Source organism: Hevea brasiliensis, chromosome 17 (assembly GCF_030052815.1).
Source record: "Hevea brasiliensis isolate MT/VB/25A 57/8 chromosome 17, ASM3005281v1, whole genome shotgun sequence".
NCBI classification, from domain to species: domain Eukaryota; kingdom Viridiplantae; phylum Streptophyta; class Magnoliopsida; order Malpighiales; family Euphorbiaceae; genus Hevea; species Hevea brasiliensis.
Window position 1 is genome coordinate 11,835,186 of NC_079509.1, and position 23,492 is coordinate 11,858,677.

The following is a 23,492-nucleotide window of genomic DNA, read 5'->3' on the forward strand; positions in this document are numbered from 1 at the left end:
CCAATAGGAAGAGAGGGATAGAGAAAAAGATATTTTCTTATTTTAATTTTTAAAAAATAAATTAAATGGGTCTTATTTAAAATTTCTAACTAGGCTTTCTTAGGCCTATGGCGCCCAATTAAACTCAATTAGGTCCATTTAAGAACTACCCGTATTAAATTTAAACAAAACAAAATTTTATTTAAATTAAATTAATTTCCCAAAAAGCATATTATTTTTTTTTTTTTCAAGATCATGCCACAGAATTAATAATTCAGTTCCATGCCTTCAATTATATCTTACAGTCATACAATTTTTCATCATCGGGTTTCCCAAGGCCTCAATACACATACTTATCACAAAATAAGGGTCTACAAATAGTCATCAATAAATTTAATTAAAAATTACCAATATGTATAAATATGATAGATTTAAAATCTTACATACTCTTGAATTTATTTTATAAAAATACAGATCACTTCTTTATCAAAAAGTGAAAATACAATATATATAAAATTAGTATATGTTTTTATTAGGTAAAATTAATAAATTAGTTCAATTAATTCTTAATTTCTCATTTCTCTAATTAAATTGAATCTTTCAGGTATTTATTATAATAATAATAACAACAATAATAATAGCTATTTATTATAGTATTAAAGTATAATAATTAAATAATTTGTAACTTATATATGTATAATTAGAAAAATAATAATTTAATCATAATTTAATAAATTATATAATTAATTAATAAAAAATAAAACTTAAAGGGGCAAGGGCAGGGGCAAGGGCAGGTGTGCATATATATATATATATATATATATATATATATATATATATATATATATATATATATATATATATATATAATATATTTCTAAATAATAATAAAATAATATAATATGATTAATGCTAATGTCAGTTATTTATTAATTATACTATAAAAAATATCAAAAAATAATGAAAATTGAATATTAAAATAAATTTCTTATTTTTCATTACCATGAAAATAAAATTTTATTTCATTTTTTCATAATTTATTTTATATATATAACATTCAATATATAATTAAAAATATATTTTTATTAAATATGTGTTAAAGTAAAATAAAATTAAAGTAAATTAAAATTTATTAAATATATAAAAAAGAGAGAAAGAGAAAATTATTTAACTCTATGAGATAGAAGGACAAAATATTTAACTCCATGTGATAATTTTTATAGTATAATTTTAAATTATTTTATTAATTTTAAGATGTATAATTCTTAAATTTTTATAATTAAATGAAATAATAAAAAATTTAAGAATCTTTAAATGAAAAATTTATAAATTTTTAAAATATATCTGCTATTTTTAATTAGTTAGCCATAAAAATTATGGCAATAATGATAATAGTAAATATATTTAAAAGGAAAGTGTTATATGTTATTTCTCTGTAAATACATTTGAAAAAAACTAATAAATTCTGTAATTGAGCAAGAAAAGCTGCCCTTGTATTGATTATGTATATTGTTTATATACAGCTTGAAAGAATGATCTAGAAACAAATTAATTTCCTATACTATCCTACCATATTTATAGGCGAATTTTCAGGATCTCCAACTTAATTACAACATGCATTTAGAGCTAAAAGGAAATAAGCTGGAGCATGAATTGAAGTATCTGAGGTAAATTTTTTTGTGAACAACTATGGGCTTCTTGTTGGGCCAATCTTTGATTATGTCTCCTAGCCCATTTAATTAAGCTCTGAAATTTCTCCTCACCTATCTCACAACAATCTGTCAGGCCCCCCCTCAAGATGGAGACACATGGGCATCATGAAGTCCCATCTTGGACAGATGCTCGTTGAATAAAAAAGAGATCGAGGGTTTGGTAAAGAGATCCGCTAGCTGATGTCTTGACGGAACATGCACGGTGGTGATGAAACCAGCATTAAGTTGATCTCGAACCACATGACAGTCGATTTCAAGATGCTTAGTGCGTTCGTGGAATACTAGATTTGTAGCTATGTGCTCTGCTGCTTTATTGTCACAGTGCAAAACATTCGAAAGAGACAGTCTCAAGCCAAAATGACCAAAGAGGTAACTAATCCATTTGAGTTTGCATACCTTCATCGCCATGCTTCTGTACTCTGCTTCAGCTGATGACCTGTTTACTGTACTTTATTTCTTTGCTTTCCAAGAGATTAAAGAAGGTCCCAAGAAGACACAAAAACCAGTTATTGATTTTCTGGTCATGGGGCAGGATGCCCAGTTTGCGTCACAGAATGCTCGAAGCTTCAAATCGTTTATCGATGGGTAGAAGAGACTCTTGGAAGGACATCCTTTTAAGTATTTGAATATGTGTATAGCGGCATCCCAGTGTGGCTGGCGAGGAATTTACATGAACTGGCTTAACTTCTAGGTTGCGAAGGAAATATCTGGCTTGGTAAGTCCCAAGTATAACAATTTCCCTATAAGTCTTCTATATCTTTCTGGTTCTTGTAGTAAATTCCCAGTTTCGTTGTCTAATTTGAGACCTTTGGGCAGCGGATAGGTTGCTGCTTTTGCATTTTGCAGACCTGTATCGTGGAGAATATCCAAGATATATTTTTTCTGATTTAGAAATGTGCCCAATCTAAATTCCTAGAAAATATCTAGCGTAGCCCAGGTCTTTAATTGTAAATTGCTTGTCTAGGAACTTCTTCACTGATCTGATGTGGTTTTCATTTTCCCCTGCAATCAACAAGTCATCTACATATACAATTAGTGAAATAAAATCATGTCCAGTCCCTTTGGTGAATAGGCAATGGTCAAATGTAGACTGGACAAATCTGAATTCTTGTAATATTCTGGTCAATTCCTTGTTCCATTGCCTCCCTGCTTGTTTAAGGCCGTAGAGGCTTCTTAGAAGCTTGCATACTTGTCCCTGTGTAGCCTTTGTATAGCCTTCTAGAGGCTACATATAGACATCTTCATCCAAGTATCCATGTAAGTATGCATTATTGATGTCAAGCTGGTGTATTGGCCAGCTGAAAGTAGTAGCAATTGCTAGGAACAATCTTACTGTGACTAATTTAGCCACTGGTGAGAAATTATCATGATAATCAATCCCTGCTAGTTGGTTGTAACCTTTTGCAACCAATCTAGCTTTGTATTTGTCTACCATGCCATCAGGTCTGTATTTAACCCTATATACCCACTTTGAAGCTATGGCCTTATTACCTTGCGAAAGAGAAGTGAGTTCCCATGTATTGTTCTTCTCTAAGGCTTCTAATTCATTCTTCATAGCAAGAACCCAGTTACTATCGTCCCTAGCTTGATGGTAGGTTTGTGGTTCATGGATAGTTGACATATTTGCTAAAAAATTAATGTAGTCATGATTGTACTGTAAAGAATGGATAGAATAAGAAGGTGTAGGCAAAGAAATCATACTTGCAGGGTCTTTGGAAGTAATAGCAAGTGGAGCAGCAATAAAATTTTCTTTATGAACATAGGCTACAAAGTCATTTAGCCAGAGTGGTCTTTTAGTAGTTCTGGTGCTTCTCCTTACTGGTATGGGAACATTTGATTGAGGGCTATTTGAAATTGATGAAGGTCGAGAATTGATGTTTGTAGTGGGAATTTCTATTTGTTCAAAGGTTGAACAGGGGTGGATTCATTTTCTGGAATTGGCAAAGGAAAGATGTTGTTATCCACTTGCTCAGTTGCCCTTTTTGAATATGGAAAATTATTTTCATAAAAAACTACATCTCTTGAAATTATTATTGTTTTATTTTGTAAATCATATAGCTTATAAGCTTTAAAACCACAAGCATATCTTATAAAAATGCACTTGACAGCCCTTGGTTCAAACTTATGTTGTCTTGGCTTGATATTGGTTACAAAGCATAGGCAGCCAAAAATTCTAAGGTGACTGTAATCTGGTGTTTTATTGAACAAAATTTCATAGGGGGTTTTCCAATTTAAAACTATACTTGGCATCCTATTTATGAGATAGGTTGCCGTTAAAATACTTTCTCCCCAAAAACATTCTGGTAAATTGGATGCAAATATCAAAGCCCTTACTACTTGCAGTAAATGCTTGTGCTTCCTCTCCACAATCCCATTTTGTTGTGGAGAGTAAGGACAAGTTCTTTGATGTAAGATCCCTTTTGTTTTGAATAACATGGTGCACTATTGGTTTATAAATTCAGTGCCATTATCTGATCTCACTACCTTTACTTGCTTTTGAAACTGTGTTTTTATCATATTGAAAAAATTTATATATATAACATTCAATATATAATTAAAAATATATTTGTATTACATATGTGTTAAAACAAAATAAAATCAAGGTAAATTAAAAATTTTTAAATATATATAAAAGAGAGAGATGACAAATTATTTAACTCTATGTGATAAGAGGACAAAATATTTAACTTCATGTAATAAATTTTATAGTATAATTCTAAATTATTTTATCAATTTTAAAATGTATAATTCTTAAATTTTTATAATTCAATGAAATAATAAAAAATTTAAGAATCCTTAAATGAAAAATTTATAAATTTTTGAAATATATCTGCTATTTTTAATTAGTTAGCCATAAAAAATATGGTAATAATAGTAATAGTAAATATATTTAAAAGAAAATTAGAATTAAATAAAAAATGAAATTAAATACTTAATATAAAAAATAATAATTACTCACATCAATTATTATAATTATAAAATATAATAATTTTTATATAGTATGCCAACACTAAAATTTAGAATGCTAAATGGTAATAGTGAGAGAAAACCTCCTTACTTTATATATATATAGTGAGATATATAACTATATAGTAATATAATTGGTATATGCGGCAATGTAATAAATTCAATTTAATATTGCCATTTGGCATAAATGTATTAGTTTTAGAATCTTATGTGACAGTTTAGGAGAAAACTTGACTGCTTTAAATGTTACCACGTGGCATAAATATAAAAGTTTTTGAATCCTACGTGACAGCACCAGAGAAAAACCTGTATATATATATATATATATATATATTTGTTTTATAAAAATATAAATAAATTCTTTATCAGAAAGTGAAAATACAATACATATAATATTAGTATATGTTTTCATTAGGTAAAATTAATAAATTAATTCAATTAATTCTTAATTTTTTTTCTCTAATGAAATTAAACTTTTTAGGTATTTATAATAATAATAATAATAATAATAACAATAATAATAATAGCTATTTATTATAGTATTAAAGTATAATAATTAAATAATTTGTAACTTATATATGCATAATTAAGAAATTAATAACTTAATCATAATTTTAAAAAATTATACAATTACTTAATAAAAAATAAAACTTCAAGTGAGGGCAGGTGTACATATATAAATGTGTGTGTATGTGTATGTATGTATGTATATAATTTTTCTAAATAATAATAAAATAATATAATATGATTAATATTAATATTAGTTATTTATTAATTATACTATAAAGAATATCAAAAAAATAATGAAAATTGAATATTAACATAAATTTCTTATTTTTCATTATTATGAAAATAAAATTTTATTTCATTTTTTTCATAATATATATATATAATTAAAAATATGTTTTTATTAAATATGTGTTAAAACAAAATAAAATCAAGGTAAATTAAAATTTATTAAATATATAAAAATGAGAGAGATGACAAATTATTTAACTCTATGTAATAAGAAGACAAAATATTTAACTCATGTGATCATTTTTAAAGTATAATTCTAAATTATTTTATTAATTTTAAGATGTATAATTCTTAAATTTTTATAATTAAATGAAATAATACAAAATTTAAGAATTCTTAAATAAAAAATTTATAAATTTTTGAAATATATTTGCTATTTTTAATTATTTAGCCATAAAAATTATAATAATAATGATAATAGTAAAAATAGTTCAAAAGAAATTAGAATTAAATAAAAAATGTAATTAAATACTTAATTTAAAAAATAATAATTACTTACATTAATTATTATAATTGTAAAATATAATAATTTTTATATAGTAAATGTCACGTGTCAGCACTAAAATTTAGAATGCTACATGATAATAGTAAGAGAAAATCTCATTGCTTTATATATATATATATATATATATATATATATATATATATATATATAAAGAGAGATATAAAGATATAGTAATATAATTAGTATATGTGGCAATGCAATAAATTAAATTTAATATTGCCATTTGATATAAATGTATTGGTCGTAAAATCTTATGTGGCAATTCAGGAAAAAAACTTAAATATTTTAAATGTTGCCATGTGGCATAAATATGAAGATTTTGGAATTCTATGTGCAACACCAGGGAAAAACCTATCTGCTTTATATATATATATATATATGAATTAGTTATGTTTCATTTGTAATTATGGTAATGTTGTTTGTCTCATTTATTGTTAATTAACTTTACTATTAATTTCTTTTATAATTTATTTCATGAACTTACTATATGAAATGAAATTACAGTATTATTTTATTCAATTATTTAAAAATTCTTTGGTAAAAAAATTATTTAAGAATTTAGAGTTTTTAACCATAATTTTTAATATTTCAATTTCAATTACTCAACTCGTAAATTCCTTTTATGATTAAAATTTCAGCAAAAACATGTATAAAAAGAAAATCAAATTTTGATAAGCCTGGGTAATATTTGAGTAATGATAAACGGATTTAGTATGAATATAGGTAATAATTTTTTTTACACGAATTCAGGTATATTTTAAATATATAATTGGGTTTGAGTTTCACTATAAATTTCACAGATACCTTTTTGATACCATCCCTAATTACAGATGCCTGCCCTTCCTAAAGGGTTGGGGTTTGGAATGTGATGATTGAAGGATATATGCACTGCTTTGTGGAAGAAAAGAAGTTGTGGGGTTTTGTTTTCTCTAACTTCTGGGTTACTATTTTTTTTTTTTCAACTTTGTATATTAAATTGTCAATCTGATTGTTTCTAATTAAAAAAGTGAAGGGCTTGTTTGATTGTAAACTCTTTCGGCTGTTAACTCTGATTGACTCGTTACTATTATTCTCTGATAGTTTCACCAAAAATTGTTCCAAGTGTGGAATTATAAAAAGTTACAAAATCTAGGTGTGATATTGTTAAATTTAAAAGCACAATTATTTTAAAAAATACTAAAATCTTAATTTTTTTTAAAAATTTTTTGTCCTATATTTTTTAATTAAAAATAAATTATATATTTTATTTTATTTGTTTATATTAAAATTTAAATTAGAAACTTTAAAAATAATTTTAATATCATTCAATTAAATTTGATTGACTAGTTGTTATATACTTTAGTGAATTCGAATTCAAAAAACCCGCTAATGAACTGACACGCAGCAAGCATAATTGCTTTAATTAAATATTGACACTTATTAGATTAATAATCTAATAATTAAATGTTGTGTGGTAATTATGTGTTAGAATGGATCTTCTCCCATAAAGTGGACATATATATATATATATACCTTGCTTTAAATATCTTTCGGTGTCTATGACTTTCCTGCATTATTGGTCTGGAATTCAGAGGAAGCGATTACAGAAGGTATTATTTGCATTCCATTGGCTATGGACTAAGAACAAGAAAATATGAAGTTTCCATATGTTCGTCCTTGAGAAGACAATAAAAAGAAATTTGTGCAATTTCCACACTTTCTACATTTAATTGGATCACTTAGAATACATAACTTCGTAGGATATATGGATTTTATTCCCATAATCTTTTCTATTATTATTATTATAAAGTTAGAAGAATATAATGCCGCGTCAAAAGCTTAGTTAATAATAAGCGAAAGTTATTATTATTATTATTATTTCCGATACCAGACCATTATCTGACTGCTGACAGCGAGATTTCAACTCAGCTCTGCTTAAAGCTTACATTTTCTTCATCTATATGCTTGTCAGAGTACGCCAACATGCATATAGATACCCCCTTCCCATGTATAATTTTTTCCAAGCAAGGAAAAAAAAATTGTCTACTACAATTTTGGCCATGACCATACTCTCGTTCCTGTTTGCATTTCTCTTGCCATTCATTTACAATCTATGTGTTGCTTCACGGTAGCCAAAACACCACAAAAATGAAAACCCGAAACTACCTCCAGGTCCCCGAGCTCTACCCATCATTGGCAGCCTGCACTTGCTAGGCACCCTCCCGCACCAGAGCCTGTACCGTTTGGCCAAAGAATATGGTCCCATCATGTTCTTGAGACTAGGCAAAGTGGAAACTGTTGTGGTATCATCCGCTCAATCAGCTGAGCTATTCCTTAGGACCTACGATGCAGATTTCGCGAACCGTCCCCAAACCCTTGCTTCTCATTACTTGTCCTACAGCTCCAAGGGCATGATTTTTTATGATTATGGTCCTTATTGGCGAAATGTTAGAAAAGTGTGTACTTTGCAGCTTCTTAGTGCAGCAAAAATCGAGTCCCTTGCACCTTTGAGAAAGGAAGAGCAAAAATTGATGGTAGAGTCGATAAAGTGAGTTGCAGGAGGTGGTGGATGTTAGTGAGCAGGTTGCGGAGCTAAGCTAGAACTTGATTTGCATGATGGTATTTGGGCAACGGAGTAGCAATAGTAAATTCGACTTAGGGCCTCTCATTAGAGAGTCCTTGGACTTGGTTGGAGCTGTGAATATTGCAGATTATGTTCCTTCTTTTAGAGCACTCGACCTTCAGGTACGTATGAATATATATTTCTCAACATATTACGTACAAATATAGAATTCTTGGGAATGCTTGGGCGATTGGGAGAGATCCCAATGCGTGGTCAGATACTGTACTAGAATTTTTCCCAGAAAGATTCAAGATTGCAAGTGTAGACCTGCGTGGACAACATTTCCAGTTTATTCCATTTGGTTCTGGTCGCAGGGGGTGTCCTGGAATTCACCTCGGATTGACCATTGTTGGACTTCTTGTGACGCAATTGGTGCATTGCTTTGATTGGAAGCTCCCTGAGGGTGTGTTACCTTGTGAACCTTGACATGACTGAGAAATATGCCCTCACATTGCCAAGAGCTACTCATTTTTCTGCGGTGCCAAAATTTCGCTTGCGTGTTAAAGATGCTTAAGAGTTAAAACCTCATTAAAGGTTGATTATAGAAATTAAATTGAAGGAATTTATTGGATGGCATGTGATTAGGAAAGAAGGATGAATTATTCTAATTCTGTTAATCAATGTCTATAATTAAATGCATATCATGGTTGTATTTTATAATTTCTTATAAGCTTGATGCACTGGCTTTCTCATAAATAAATTAAAATGTGCTAAATAATATTTTAATTTCCAATAATAATTTTTGGATTTTTGTACCACTAGCCATGCCTATTGCGAGTCTTTGAACTGGTTTGCATTTCGCTTTTGTTAATGAGATTTTGTCTTGTTTTTCTAGCTTACAAAAATTAATCTTAATTAATTCCCTTTGAATGATGAGAATTTTAAAATCAACACTGCAATTGCACCACCTATGCAATTCAGAAGAAAGATCGCCTCCATTATATATGCAGGTCTAAAATCCAGCTGCAAACTGTTGTTTGTGCAAAGACATAACAAATTGATGAAAAAATATAATTAGCACCTTTATTATATAGTTACATGATTAGGCAATAACAGAAACAGTTTATCTTGACAATGAGAAGAATGCATACCTGGAGCAAACGTAGGCGACAAAGCCAAGCAAATTATAATTACTCAAAGGGGGCATGGTGGAACATCAAGGGTTATTCCAGCCTAAATCATGCCCCAACCAAAAAGACCCGTATGCTTCTCAATTCTCGACTGAGCACTATCTTCTCTCCCCTGCTACTGCACACGGGAGAAGTTAACTGCAGCTTTGCCAGATCATTCTTTACTGCAATAACCCAAGCACTCGTTGACATGGACCCTTTATGCAGCATAAGAATCTCTCCCTTAGCTAGATTTGATACCTCTCCTTGCAGAAATTGGCACCTCTTCAGTTGCTCAGAAGTTTGTGGTTGGAAGCAAGTTCCATTTGCAGCTACGAGAAGCAATGCATCTGGTTAAAAGCTTTAGAAAGGTAAAGGCACACGTTTACGTCAAGCTAATATAGCTACTGGGTCTATGCGAGTCCTCTAACTGTAATGGCTTAACACACAAATTTACATGGGATGACAAGTGTTAAAGTAAAAAAAAAAAAAAAAAATTGCAAGCTTACTCTGTTGTGGTAGGAGAAAACAGAGCAAAACAGGGGAGGAAAGAAAAAAGAAATGAAAAGCTAAAAACAGGAGCATAAGATAACTGTTTTTTTTTTAAACAAAGTAAATACTTTAATTATTTTCAATAATTTGTCCCTAATTAGAACAAGACAGTTAAACATCAAAGTTGTCGAATCAGCTAAAAATGGCCCGCAAACATATTCTTCCATGTGATGACAAATAAAATGTTGATGCAGTGAAGCCAAATAGAGGATTGGAGGGGGTGAATCTTTCCTAAATAGTTCATCATAATACAGTACTCGAGTAACATAAAAAAAAAAAAAAAAAAAGTTCTGAGAAAATTTAGAGCTTCAAGTTTGTGTGCTTCAATTTAATGGTTTTTTACATCCTGTAGAACTACATGTGCTGCATTACGTCGAAGGTGATTTTCTATGGCACATTACTATATTTTATTATAATTAACTCACACTCACTGTGTAACTCATTTGACTGAATTCTGACAGAAGTTGGATTAATCTGGCCTTAAATAAAAAGTTTTGGGTTTATTATTATTATTATTATTATTATTATTATTATTATTATTATATATTACTAAAACAAACAAGGTTAGTAACGGTAAAATTACAATTTTCCTCTTTTTTATTATCCAGCATGCCTGGGAGGATATATATGTAATATATATATATATATATATATACACACACACGCATACACGTGGGCAAACTACGGGTAGAGATATTCTCATTCTCGTACAAAAATTCATCTCATATTTCAATCTAAATAATATATTTTAAAAGATAAAAATAATATTATATTATTAATTTTATTTTAAATAAATAAGTCATGATAAATGAAAATTAAAAAGTTATATTATAAAATAGTAATAAAATTATAGAACATGCAATTTGAAAACTATATAAAAAAAAATTAAATTGTGAATAAAAATTAATACTTTTAGATAACATATAATTTAGCAGAGCATATTCAGCATTGATCTCATGATTTGAAAGTAAAAAAAAAAAAAAATTAGTATAGGCACCTTAAAATGTTAATTCACTAACCAATATAATACGATATGCTTTTACCATATTCGCATGCTTTCAAAGAAAAATTAATAATATATGCTTTACTGATTGATTTATATTTAAGTTAATATATTTTAAAGTTAAAAATATATTTGATCAACTTATATTGTAATAATTGTATTAAATATTTTTGTATTTTTATTTAAACTCTCAATCATTCATTTTGGATATTTTCAAAATAATAAATCGTGAAAAAAGACCATCACATTCACCCTATATTCAAAAATTAGAGCTATAAAATTATATCTATTTATTTAAATATAAATTTATCTATATAAAAATAACTATATTATTAATATTATATAATATGATTATATAATAAAAAAAATTATAATACAATCAGTGTCTTTATCTTAGTTATCTAGAGCTATTTAAGTTTCGAGTTAGAGTCCCAATTAGACCCAATTGTATCCAAAAAATAATTATAATACAAAATAAATCATGAATGAGTTGATAAAAAAAATTAGAAGACATTTAAAGGATTTTAAATTTTAAAAATAATAATTAAATTTCAACAAAATTATAATAAAATAAGTATTTAACTAAATTTTTATATACTCTAACAATATTTATATCATTGAAAAAGTTTATATAATTGTTTTTAATTAAATTTATATTTAATGATAAAAAATAAAGAAAGATGTTCTTAAAAATAAAAGCAGAGATTCTGCCAATGTAAACTAAAAAAATAGGTAATCCAATATTCAATAAAATTAGTCACTCTCATTTAATATTTTTTTTCTTTTTCTAAATTTTATATATTAATTTAAGAAGATTTATTTTTATTATCATCATTGATTATAATATAGTTATAAGTGTTTTTATATTAATATAATATGTTTTAATTATTTAACTCTACATAATATATATATATATATATGTGTGTGTTATGTTTGTCGTGTTAACCCTCAGCATGCCGCGATTATTTATGTTTGTATATAACTAAAACAAACAATCTTTTTACTGTTTTTAAGGAGCAGTTAAAGACCAATTTTATCCTTTTACTTTTTACAGTACATAAATTTAAATTAATTTTTTTTCTTTTTTTTATTATCATTTTAATTTTGTTATTATTTTATTTCATTATTAAATTTACATTAGTTATTATTATTGATAATTTTATTTTATCCTTTTATTTTTTAAAGTACATAAATTTAAATTAATTTTTCTTTTTCCTTTTTTTTGTTATTATTATTTTAATTTTTTTTATTATTTTGTTTCCTTATTAAATTTACATTAGTTATTATTATTGATAATTTTATTTTATGATATAATGACTTTTACTTTATACATTAATATTATATAAATAAAATATCAAAATTTCATATCATGTTAATCTATTTTACTAATATTACTTACACTATCTTTTTCTTTTTATAAACCACTATTTTAAAAAAATAATATAATTATTATTATGTAAAAAACATTAAAAAATAATATCTATAAAGTTTTTCATAATATTTATTTAGAGTTGTTCAGTATATTAAATATAGAGCTAAGCATTTGATTCGAACCGAACCAAATCGAATCATTAAAATTGAATTAACTGAATTATAATATTTTAAAAATCGTACCAAACTGAAATGAATAAAAAATAAATTGAAGCAAACCGCTCTATTTTGGTTTGATTCGATTCAAACTGATCAATTTTTGAGTTTTGATTGATTTTTTAATTTAGATTTATTTTTAAATTATTTGATCTGAGTTTGATCTTTGTTTGAATCTAATAACCATTAATCAATGAAATTAAACAATTTATATACATAAAATTATATATAATTCATAAATTTTTTATAAAAATAAATCAATTTAAAAATAAATAAAGCAATTAAATTCAGTTTGATTCAATTAATTTTTTCCTCTTCAAAATTGAACCAAATCGAAATAATCAAAATTCTTAAAATGTAAAATCGAATCGAACTGAATTATTTTAAAAATCGAATTGAATTATTAAATTAAGGAGTTTAGTTCGATTTATTTGATTAAAAGCAAATATTATTCACTCATAATTAAATATGTAAATTAGTTTACAAGTAACTAATAATTGAATTTTATTTACTTTTAAATTGATTAAATGATTTTAATAATCATTAAAAAAATAATTTTACTTGTAATTTCTAAGTATAATAGTTATATTATTATTATAAAATAAAATTGAATATATTTTTAACATAAATTTTTTTATTTATTAATTATATTAAAAAATAAATAAATAATAATAATATCTGTAACACCGACTTTTAGAGCTTTTATATATCTAAAAGTGAGTAATATTTTGCTGTTGTTAAGAACAGAAAAATGACAACTTTGCAATTATATTTAACTTTCAGCCCTCAAAGTCGCCTAAACCCAACTCAGATGAATACAAAAATTTGCACTCAAAGCCAGCCCCTTTTGTCTTCATGAGACAATCAATCCATAGTGAGACAAAATTTGTGATCTTGAGTGGGCAAATTACATGGGGTATAAACAGTATGTTTATAATTATAATTATGTCAAAAAAAAATTATTATATTAAAAATATTTATTAATTTTTTTTTAAATTTAAATTTATTATAACTTAATAATAAAAATTTCGTAATTTTTAAAATACCATTTAAAAATACTTATTGAATAAAATAATTTTACAATAATTTATTAATCTCTCAAATGACTCAAGATGCCTTACAAAAATTATATTATAATTTAACTTATGTTAATTTTAATTTTTTAGAATAATTATATCATCAATTAATTAATATTTCCTTTTTTTTTCTTTTTATTTGCTTTCTATTTTTTAAACTACTTATATATTATTATTATTATTATTATTATTATTATTATAGGACTAATTTTTACTGTTATTAATTACAGTAAAATGACCTATTTAACCCTCTCTTGAATTCAGATACCTCGATATGGTTTGTTTGCCAAATGCCACATATTCAAATTTACGAGTCTTTTTCTCGTTTAAACTAAAACTTAGATTTGGACTTATTTGTTCCCTGATAAATAGTTCAAGGACTTTTTAAAACTTTTTTCCTTAATTATTCCATCTCCCATCTACAGAAGGCTATATTTTTTAATATCTAAGTAAAATATTTATTAATAGAATTGAATTTAGAAAATAGCCATCCAACTAAAACTAGTCGATAGGCTTCCGATACACTTAAAATTTTTAAGTGGAGGAATTGGACTAAATGAATTGCACATCTTCACTTTATTCCACTAATATAAAACTCTATTTTCTCATATATATTATTTTACAATAGCACACTTTACTTTTCACACTCTTTTTTATTTTTTTTTATTCGAAATAATTTGATGCATTGTAGTCTAATTTGTCAATTAATTAGTTTTGAAAAAATCAAATATCAATATTAAAATATTCTTCTCTTTTAGTTTAATCTTGAATTAATGCTAAATTTATCAACGAATATTAGTTTAAAGATATTAAAATCATCTTTACTGCTATAAGAATTTAAGTTTTGAGTTTTAATAAAAGTTAAGTAACGGTGATGATTATGATAGCTAATTATATAAATCCATCGCCTTACTTAAGTGGAAGAAAGATTAATTATTAGTATTAATATGTTCTAAATTTTTATTTACATCTAGATGTATACAGTTAATCAATTCTTGATTGCCATTTTAGTTAAAATTATAGCACTTGATTCCATATTAAAATACATATATGTAATTTTTTATTTATGGATATTTAAATATTTTGGCGTGGGGAAAAAATTTCCATTCCATTCATATCAAAACCAAGGAAAAGGAGTGAAGGAAACGTATAACTAAAGATGTGAAAATAATTGTTGTGGTTACACACCATTATCTAGAAACTTGAACATCATTTTAAGGGCAATGTAGACTTTGCAAAGTGGCCAAAAATCCAAGTCCATGCATACTTCCAAATCAGTGTGTTGGACCAAATCCAAGATCTTACGAGCAAATGAGGTCAATAGGAGAACGTCTAAAATAGGTTTTGCTTCTAAAGTTTTCCTTCAATTTATTAGTTTTAATGAGTGAGTTAAATAAGTTTATTTTATAATTTTTAGTATTACTTAAGAATATTGAGAAATTTAATTTCCTGGCTTAGTTTTTACCTTATTTAAGTTTATTATCTAATAATTAAATAATGTATACAGAGTCTTTTGTCTAAAAAAAAATTGATAAGAGCCAATTCGATTATAAAAGAAATTAGGAAAAACTTGAAAAAATTTAATTTAATCCAAGGTTAATAATAAAACTTAATTAATCCATAATAATCAAGTTCTAGAACTTAATCAATTGCCAGATTAAGGAAAAAATTAATTATTAATTCATATTCTATTGCTTCTTGTAAATAAATTAAAAGTGGGTTCATTTACTTAATAATTAAAAAATATAGAAATGTCACATTGACGTAAAATATATAGTAAACTTATTTATTAAATACATGATAAACTGAGTCTGGATAATAATCTCCCTTTGTCTGATATCACTAATATAAATCAATTACTGATCTAAGAATTTTAATTAAGTAGAAGAAATTCTTGTAAGTTGACTAGGTCCCTACTAATTAACAAAATGCAATATAATGTAATTAAGAAACATTTTCGTGGAAACCAAATAATGTCTTAATCAAACCCTTTCTGCACGGGATACATTTAATTTATTGTTGCATACTTGCATTCCAAGTGGTTTCGTTTCCGTTTTCCAAATGCATACTTGTCCACTCTGATACACATATAAATAGCCTTCTTTGGTTCTTCCCATCACATAGTTCTTAAACAAAAGCCATAAAATGTCTAATATATTATCAGCCATAGTCTTGCTTCTGCTAATTGCATCTCTCTTGCCTTTCATTTGCATTCTATGCGTTGCCTTACGGTGGCCAAAACACCATGAAAAAGATGACCCAAAACTACCTCCAGGTCCCCGAGCTCTACCCATCATTGGCAACCTGCACTTGCTAGGCTTTCGACCACACCAAAGCCTTTATCATTTGGCCAAAGAATATGGTCACATCATGTTCTTGAGACTAGGCAAAGTGGAAACCGTTGTGGTATCATCAGCTCAAGCAGCTGAGCTATTCCTTAAAACCCACGACACCGTTTTCGCTAATCGTCCCCAAATCCTAGCTTCCCATTACTTGTCCTACGGTGCTAAGGGCATGATTTTTGATGATTATGGTCCTTACTGGCGCAATGTTAGAAAAGTGTGCACACTGCATCTTCTTAGTGGATCAAAAGTCGAGTCCTTCGCACCTATGAGAAAGGAAGAGCTAAACTTGCTGGTGGAGACGATTAAAAAGGCCGCTGAGGTTCAGGAGCTGGTGGATGTTAGTGAGCAGGTTGGAGACATGAATGAGAACTTGATTTGCAGGATGATATTTGGAAAACGTAGGAATGATAAATTCGACTTAAGGTCACTTATTAAGGAGTCCTTGGACTTGGTTGGGGCTGTGAATATTGCTGATTACGTTCCTTTTCTTGGAGCGCTTGACCTTCAGGTATTTAATTTTTCATATAATTATTTATAATATGTCCAAGTGAAATTAGTTTCCGGCTATTAATTTTCAAAATATCAGATTATCATTAGTTTAATTGCTAATAATAATTGTTTAAATTGTGTACAGGGATTGACACGACGTATGAAGGCATATAGAAAGGACATGGACAAAGTGCTAGAGAAGATTATCGATGACCATGAACAAGATGATCGTTGGCAAACAAAGGAACAAAAGGATTTCATCGATGCGTTGCTTTCTTTGATGAACCAAACCAAGAATTCCAATGGTGATGACCCAGCTTACGTAATTGATCGAACTTGTATCAAGGCTATTATACAAGACATAATCGTAGGTGGATATGAGACTTCCACCTCTTCCATTGAGTGGACATTCTCAGAACTCCTAAGGCACCCACGAGTCATGAAATGCCTCCAACAAGAATTAGAAACTGTTGTTGGATTGGATAGAATGGTGGACGAGACAGATTTGCCAAAGCTAACTTATTTGGATTTGGTGGTGAAAGAAAGCTTAAGGCTACATCCAACTTTACCCTTGATTCCACGCAAGTGCGTGGAGGACATCACCGTAAATGGATATCATATACCCAAGAATTCAAGAATTCTTGTAAATGCGTGGGCTATTGGGAGAGACTGCAATGCGTGGTTAGATAATGCAGAAGAATTTTTCCCAGAAAGATTCAAAGATACAAGCATAGACCTCCGCGGACGCCATTTTCAGCTTATCCCATTTGGCTCAGGACGTAGAGGCTGCCCTGGGATGCTACTGGGATTAACGAATGTTCGACTTGTTGTGGCTCAACTAGTGCATTGCTTTAATTGGGAACTCGTGTTCCCTTATGATTTGGACATGACTGAGAAATATGCCCTAACAACGCTAAGAGCAACTCACCTTTCTGCTGTGCCAACATATCGCTTACCTGTAAAACATCCTTAATTAAAGTTATCTCTATTGTCTAATTCAGAACCTCAGAGGACAGGTGCTACATAATAACAATAAGAGCACCTGCGTTGAGGGAAAAAATCTCTGAAGGTTTAAACTCCGAACTATTATAGCATAGCCATTTGTATTGCTATTCGCATCGCTCTGCTTTCGCTGTAGTTGTAAACTTGTAAGTTGTGATATACTAGTCTGATACGTTTGCGTAGTTGATTTGAACTGGACGCACTGAAGAAGAAGGGCAGCGTCAATCCATGAGTCGGATGCATTGAGTAACATCATTTTGTTTTTGACTTCGTTTATCTGGCAGCCAAAATAAGTCTTCCCCATATATATATATATATATATATATATATATATATATATATATATATATATATATATATATATATATATATATATAATTCATAGTAAATTCAATTAGCAAATATTTGGATTAAACATAATTTTATAAAAAAAAAAATTATAAATCTACCCTAAAATGTCAGAGTTATGTTGTAACCTGATAAGGGCCATGGTCCTCCCAATTCTTAACAACTCCCACTAATCTTTGTTACAATGAATAAAATGAATCATCATTAATTGGTTTTGTTTTTAAATTTTTTTATAAATAAATATAATTAAAAATAATATTAATTTACTATTCAAAATTATAAATAATTAATTTTAATTTAACATAAATTAAAATTAATATACTATTATAATGTTTTTCCATTTTTAGTTTGTAGTGGTTACATAGTTATTCTTTTTATTAACTTCTAACAATTTTTTTTATTCAAATTATATATAATATTCATTTATTTTGTAATTTTATCAATAAGGCAATCATTCAATGAATTATATTTATAAAAAAAAAGAATTAAAATTTACTTTTTTATTTTTTATATATATTTTAAAATAATTTTTAATTGATTGATAATTATATTATTTTGTAATTCTAATAAATTACTTTATATAAATTATATATGATATAATGATCTGAAATGAAAACATAATGATCTGAGCTATGGCCTGACATAGTCATTGTAGCACAGCCACGAAAGATGCCAGTTGTATTAAAAATATTTTTTTTATTTTTTAGAAAGGCAAATAAATAAAATATTTTTTAAAATATCACTTAAAATGGCAAAGAGGGAGTACTGATGAATCCATTTGCATTTAATTAAAATCTCAACATTATGTTACCATGTAGTTTCTTGCTCCTTAAACTGCACATAAGTTGATAGCAATTTAATTAATTTGAAGCCTTGTTGCTTAGTTATACAGAATCACTTGTGGTGTTTAAAGTTAGGGTTCGTTTGTTATCTTTGTTTTTTAAAAACTAAAAACTATTTTTTCCTTTTCTATATTTGTTTTCTAAAACTGATATACAAAATATATAATATAATAAAATAAATATATGTTTTAAAAAAAATTGAATAAATATATTTAAAGAAAAATTTGTGATGTTTAATAATAAAAAAAAATGATAATGATTATCTCTACAAATGTTCGTAAAATTAAAAAAAAAAAAAAAATTAAGACGGCATTGCTATGTGAAGACGGGGTTACGTAAACAAATTACTTTTCTAGAAGAACGGCTGGCTGTGGATTTCTGCGCCAGCTTACCATTTTTTTTCCACGTCAATGGCTTTTTCAATTTTTTTTTTCCACGGTGGTGATTATTTTCCAAGAGTTTTTGAGAATTTGAGTATATAAATATATATATTTTTTCTTTTTTTTTTTAATTTTTTCTTAAGAAAATGATAAAAAGAAAATAACATCATATTCATCAATTACCTTTTATGATTACTTAATTTTATATAAAATAAAATTACTTCATTATAAAACATTTCATGAGATTTTTATAAAATAATTTTTTATTTTTAATTAATTAATTATAAAAAATTTATTACCTTAATAAGAAAAATTAAAATTTCTTCATGTATAATATAAAAAAAATATTAATTCTAGATAATATTAAATGAGGTATAGTAACTTAAAAAAATTTTAATTCACGTAAAAACCACACATTAAATATTATATATTTTTTACATAAAAAAAAACTTTACTTTTATGTTAAGCTAATAAAATTTATATAATTAATTATTTTAAAAAAATAATAATTTACCAAAAATCTTAAAAGATGAATTATAAAATTTTATAATTATTTTATTTTTTGTAAAATAAAATAACCATGTAATACACTTACTGATCACCACAGGCACTCACAAGTCGCATCTTCTTATATTTCTAGTACATTCCCACACCTGAATATCCACTAAATTTACATTGCATTTGGATTGAAGGTAAATAAGAGATGAAAGAAAATTTGGGAGGAAAATAATTTTATTTTTTACTTATCAATATTTGGCTAAAAAGAAAAATGAGAGGAAAAGAAAATTCTGAAAGAGAAATAAGAACTAGATTTTACACTCATTCTTTCTCAAAATTGAAGAAAAAGTGAGAGAAAAATATTTAAAATTATCAAAATATTTCCATATTTTTTATGTTTTTTTGAACATTTAGAGAGAAATGTAATTTTATTATTAAAAAAAAAATTCTCTCAATATTTTTCCTCCTAATCTAAACATAAAACAAGAAGATTATTTTTCTCTCTAATCATTACATTCTTTTATTTTTCTCCCATTATTTTCTTTCCTTCCATTCAAACATAAAGTGTGAATACATAAAAATTTATTTTATCTTATATTAAAATATTTAATTAATAAATAAAAATAATTAGAATTTCAATTTTAAACTCTTTGATTTGAGAGATTCTGAAATCAAATTTAAAATAAAATTTTAAACGAGAATCCAAGAATAATTTTATGACTTTTACACTTTTCTCCATCTTCAAAAAATTGTGGCTACGTGTCTGTGTGAGTTTATAGGCATGTACTAAGGTTTCTCCTAGTCAATAATTACCTAGGTGTGAGTTTTGGTATAGCAACACCTATACTCTCGTGTGTATGCGTTTGTCTCTTTCGACAAAAAAACATGGTAGGCCTTAAGCCGGTTTGAGTTGGCTGATGTAGTCTGATTGAGGTTTCATGTGAGGCGTGCTCAGTATTGAGTCTTCGGGCTCCCATATCGATTGTGGCTGTGTGTGTGTGAGTTTATAGGTATGTGTTAAGGCTCCTCCCAGTCAGTAATTGCCTGTGTGTAAGTGTTGGTACAGTAACTCCTATACTCCCCTATAGGTGCATTTGTCTCATTTGACAAAAAAAAAAAAAAGAAAAGAAAAGAAAGGCTTAAGAAATAGTTGACCAATAGTATTTTAATCAGCGCCCGGGCTATGCATTAGGTGCTAATCTTCAACATAATGAAAATTCAACAATTGGACAAATTAGTTTCCAAAACCACTGGAGACGTATCTAAATGGGAAGCAAAATTTCTTTACTTACTTTGAAAATCTAGCAAAAAGACGGTTCCTGTTGGAGATGAACTTAAATTTCCCTGTAACTTAAATTTGTATCTTCTTTTACCAGGTGTAGAATCATAATCGACATGTGTTTGCCCTGTGTAACTCCCCAATTTATGCTGTACCCTATTCAAATTCAAATGGCCATTTCCCTCTGCTAAGTCCCAACTCATCTTCTCCTCTCCTTTTCTTTCTCCCCATTCTCCTCTCAAACTGTTTTCCCGGAAGAGTGAACAGAATTAACCATGTGTACACAACGGACAATGACTAGGTTTATTAGATGGCGACTCAGGGACTGGGTATCTTGAGCTTCCTTTATCTAGCTTAACCTGTCATTAGAACCAGATAACTAATACGAATAGGAGGGTATTTAATTTTTCAAATTTAAAATCTTTAACGATCACAATACCTTCAACATCTCTTTCCTTTATTGGCAATTTTCTATGCAAAATTCACAGTGATTTTCTCATGTATGCTTCTTGCAGATGACGACCCAGATAGAGTTTGCACTTCATCGCCTCAACTACCCATCAGGAACATGGTTTTTGACGCCAAGAAGGATGAGATCAGAGGCAGAGGGGCTAACAAAAAATTGTCAAGGCGAAATATGTATAGAAATGAGACACAAGTAAACCTTGATTTAACACAGGATAGACACTGTTTCAATGAAAATAAGAGAAATGACTCTTTCTGCTGGCCACATTTTGAAGATGAAGATTACCTAGTGTTAAATTCAGGGAGAGTGTTGTCAAATTACAATTCAATTCATTTTAATTTAGGCTTATATAAATGATTAGATTGCTTTACACATAAAAATAACTAGATAATGTAAAATTCATTGCCTTTCTTTCATATTCTTTCAATGCAGATTCCCAACACAGTTTTCTGCTTTAAGGAGGATGGTGCCGTTGATGTTGTGATAGATGGCAAGTCAGAAGAACCATTGAAGCTCTTTGATTCTGGGAATACAAGTCCAAGGCCTGTTAATAGAAAGGTTAGCAAGGATTTTCTTTTAGTTTCTCTTTCTTTCTCTTCTTTATGGGTGTTCGACAAGTTACCTTATCAGAGTAAACAAGTGAAAGATAGATTGGTTTGTCTTCGTCTTTTTTTGTTGAAATGCAGCTCAATTACGGTAAGGTTGCAGAGACCGTCAGGAAAGCAGCCATGGGAAAATGTCAAATGCAAATAGCACTGATACTTGCCTCAAAATTGGAGAAGGGCTTATTCCTGTTGAAGAGGTACATCAGCTCTCTGAATTTGATAGATTGCCAAGTAAATTTGAAATCAAAATAAGACACAGAACTAACATCAACAGTAATCATATGTTTGTCATCTGTACCCATTGGAAGAAGATGAAGCAATTTTAATGTTTCAGCCTTAGTGCAGAAAAATTGTATCATTGTTTTGAAAATTATATGACTTGATACTCTCTTGTTTAGACTTATTTTCTTTTGTATTAATCCTTTTGTCAATGTTAAAAGGGGCTTGAATTTTTTTGGCTACTTCTTGGTAGGATGAGGAAGAACAGAACAGCCACCTGGATGTGGAGTCACCTTCTGTTGCCAGAGGCAAGAGCTATAAATTTGAAAAAATGGAAAACCGTGGGATGGTGTCTGTCGAATCAAGCGACTCCAATCTATCAGAAAGCAGCGCAGGATCTTTTTCCTTTCCTATGTAAGCTGAAACCTTGTGTTAATTCAGTAAAGCTACTAATTCCAAATGGTTTTGCTCTGGCAACTGGTTCTTAACATGATTGGAAAACCTGCTGGTTGCACTGGGAGCTGATGGGGAGTCCTTCACAAATGCCAAAATCAGAGGACCTCTACACAAGGAAGCACAAACCCGTGCTCGTTTTCAGTGCTGTAGATTCTAATCTGAACATTTCCCTGTCTCAATTTTTGTTCTTTATTACTAGATTGATTGGCTTGAGCATAGAATTATAGGAATTCTATAATTCAATTGCCATTTATAAAAAAAAAAAAAAAAACGTAAGAAATCTTGCCAATGCCTATGCCATTGCCGAGTGTCTACATGTTTCCTGTTTATACTAAATTTGAAAGTTCCTGATTGAAATTCCAATAAAATTTACCTTGGTAAGTGCAGAATCAATCCTAATTCATCTTCTGCAATGCTAGAACAGGGTTCGTTAAGTTGAACCAAGGCCCTTCGTTTCTTATCTGTTAACAGTTACAGTGAATTTGTTCAATGACCTAGAAAAAATTCAAACACTTTTTACTAAATTTGTAATTATGAATATTTAAAAAAAAAAAAAACTCTTTTAACTTTTTAGAGAAATTTGTATCTGCATTGGCTCTGCACAACTTGATTCAAAGAGAAATAAAATGGCCATTAAAAGGCCCGTTTCGCAATTTTGATGGCAATCCTTCAG

The 23,492-nt window shown here is 28.0% G+C and overlaps 1 protein-coding gene and 2 pseudogenes across 1 annotated transcript; all 3 read left to right on the top strand.

Moving 5' to 3' along the window:
• Positions 1-7,946: 7,946 nt before the first annotated feature.
• LOC131175245 (cytochrome P450 CYP736A12-like) lies at positions 7,947-9,229 on the top strand (annotated as a pseudogene).
• A 6,797-nt stretch (positions 9,230-16,026) lies between these two features.
• Positions 16,027-18,000, top strand: LOC110641171 (cytochrome P450 CYP736A12). Its single transcript, XM_021792801.2, has 2 exons — positions 16,027-16,743; positions 16,870-18,000. The coding sequence occupies exons 1-2, from the start codon at positions 16,036-16,038 to the stop codon at positions 17,695-17,697; spliced, it is 1,536 nt and encodes a 511-aa protein (XP_021648493.2). The 5' UTR covers positions 16,027-16,035; the 3' UTR covers positions 17,698-18,000.
• A 3,960-nt stretch (positions 18,001-21,960) lies between these two features.
• Positions 21,961-23,442, top strand: LOC110641161 (protein BREAKING OF ASYMMETRY IN THE STOMATAL LINEAGE-like; annotated as a pseudogene).
• Positions 23,443-23,492: the final 50 nt, after the last annotated feature.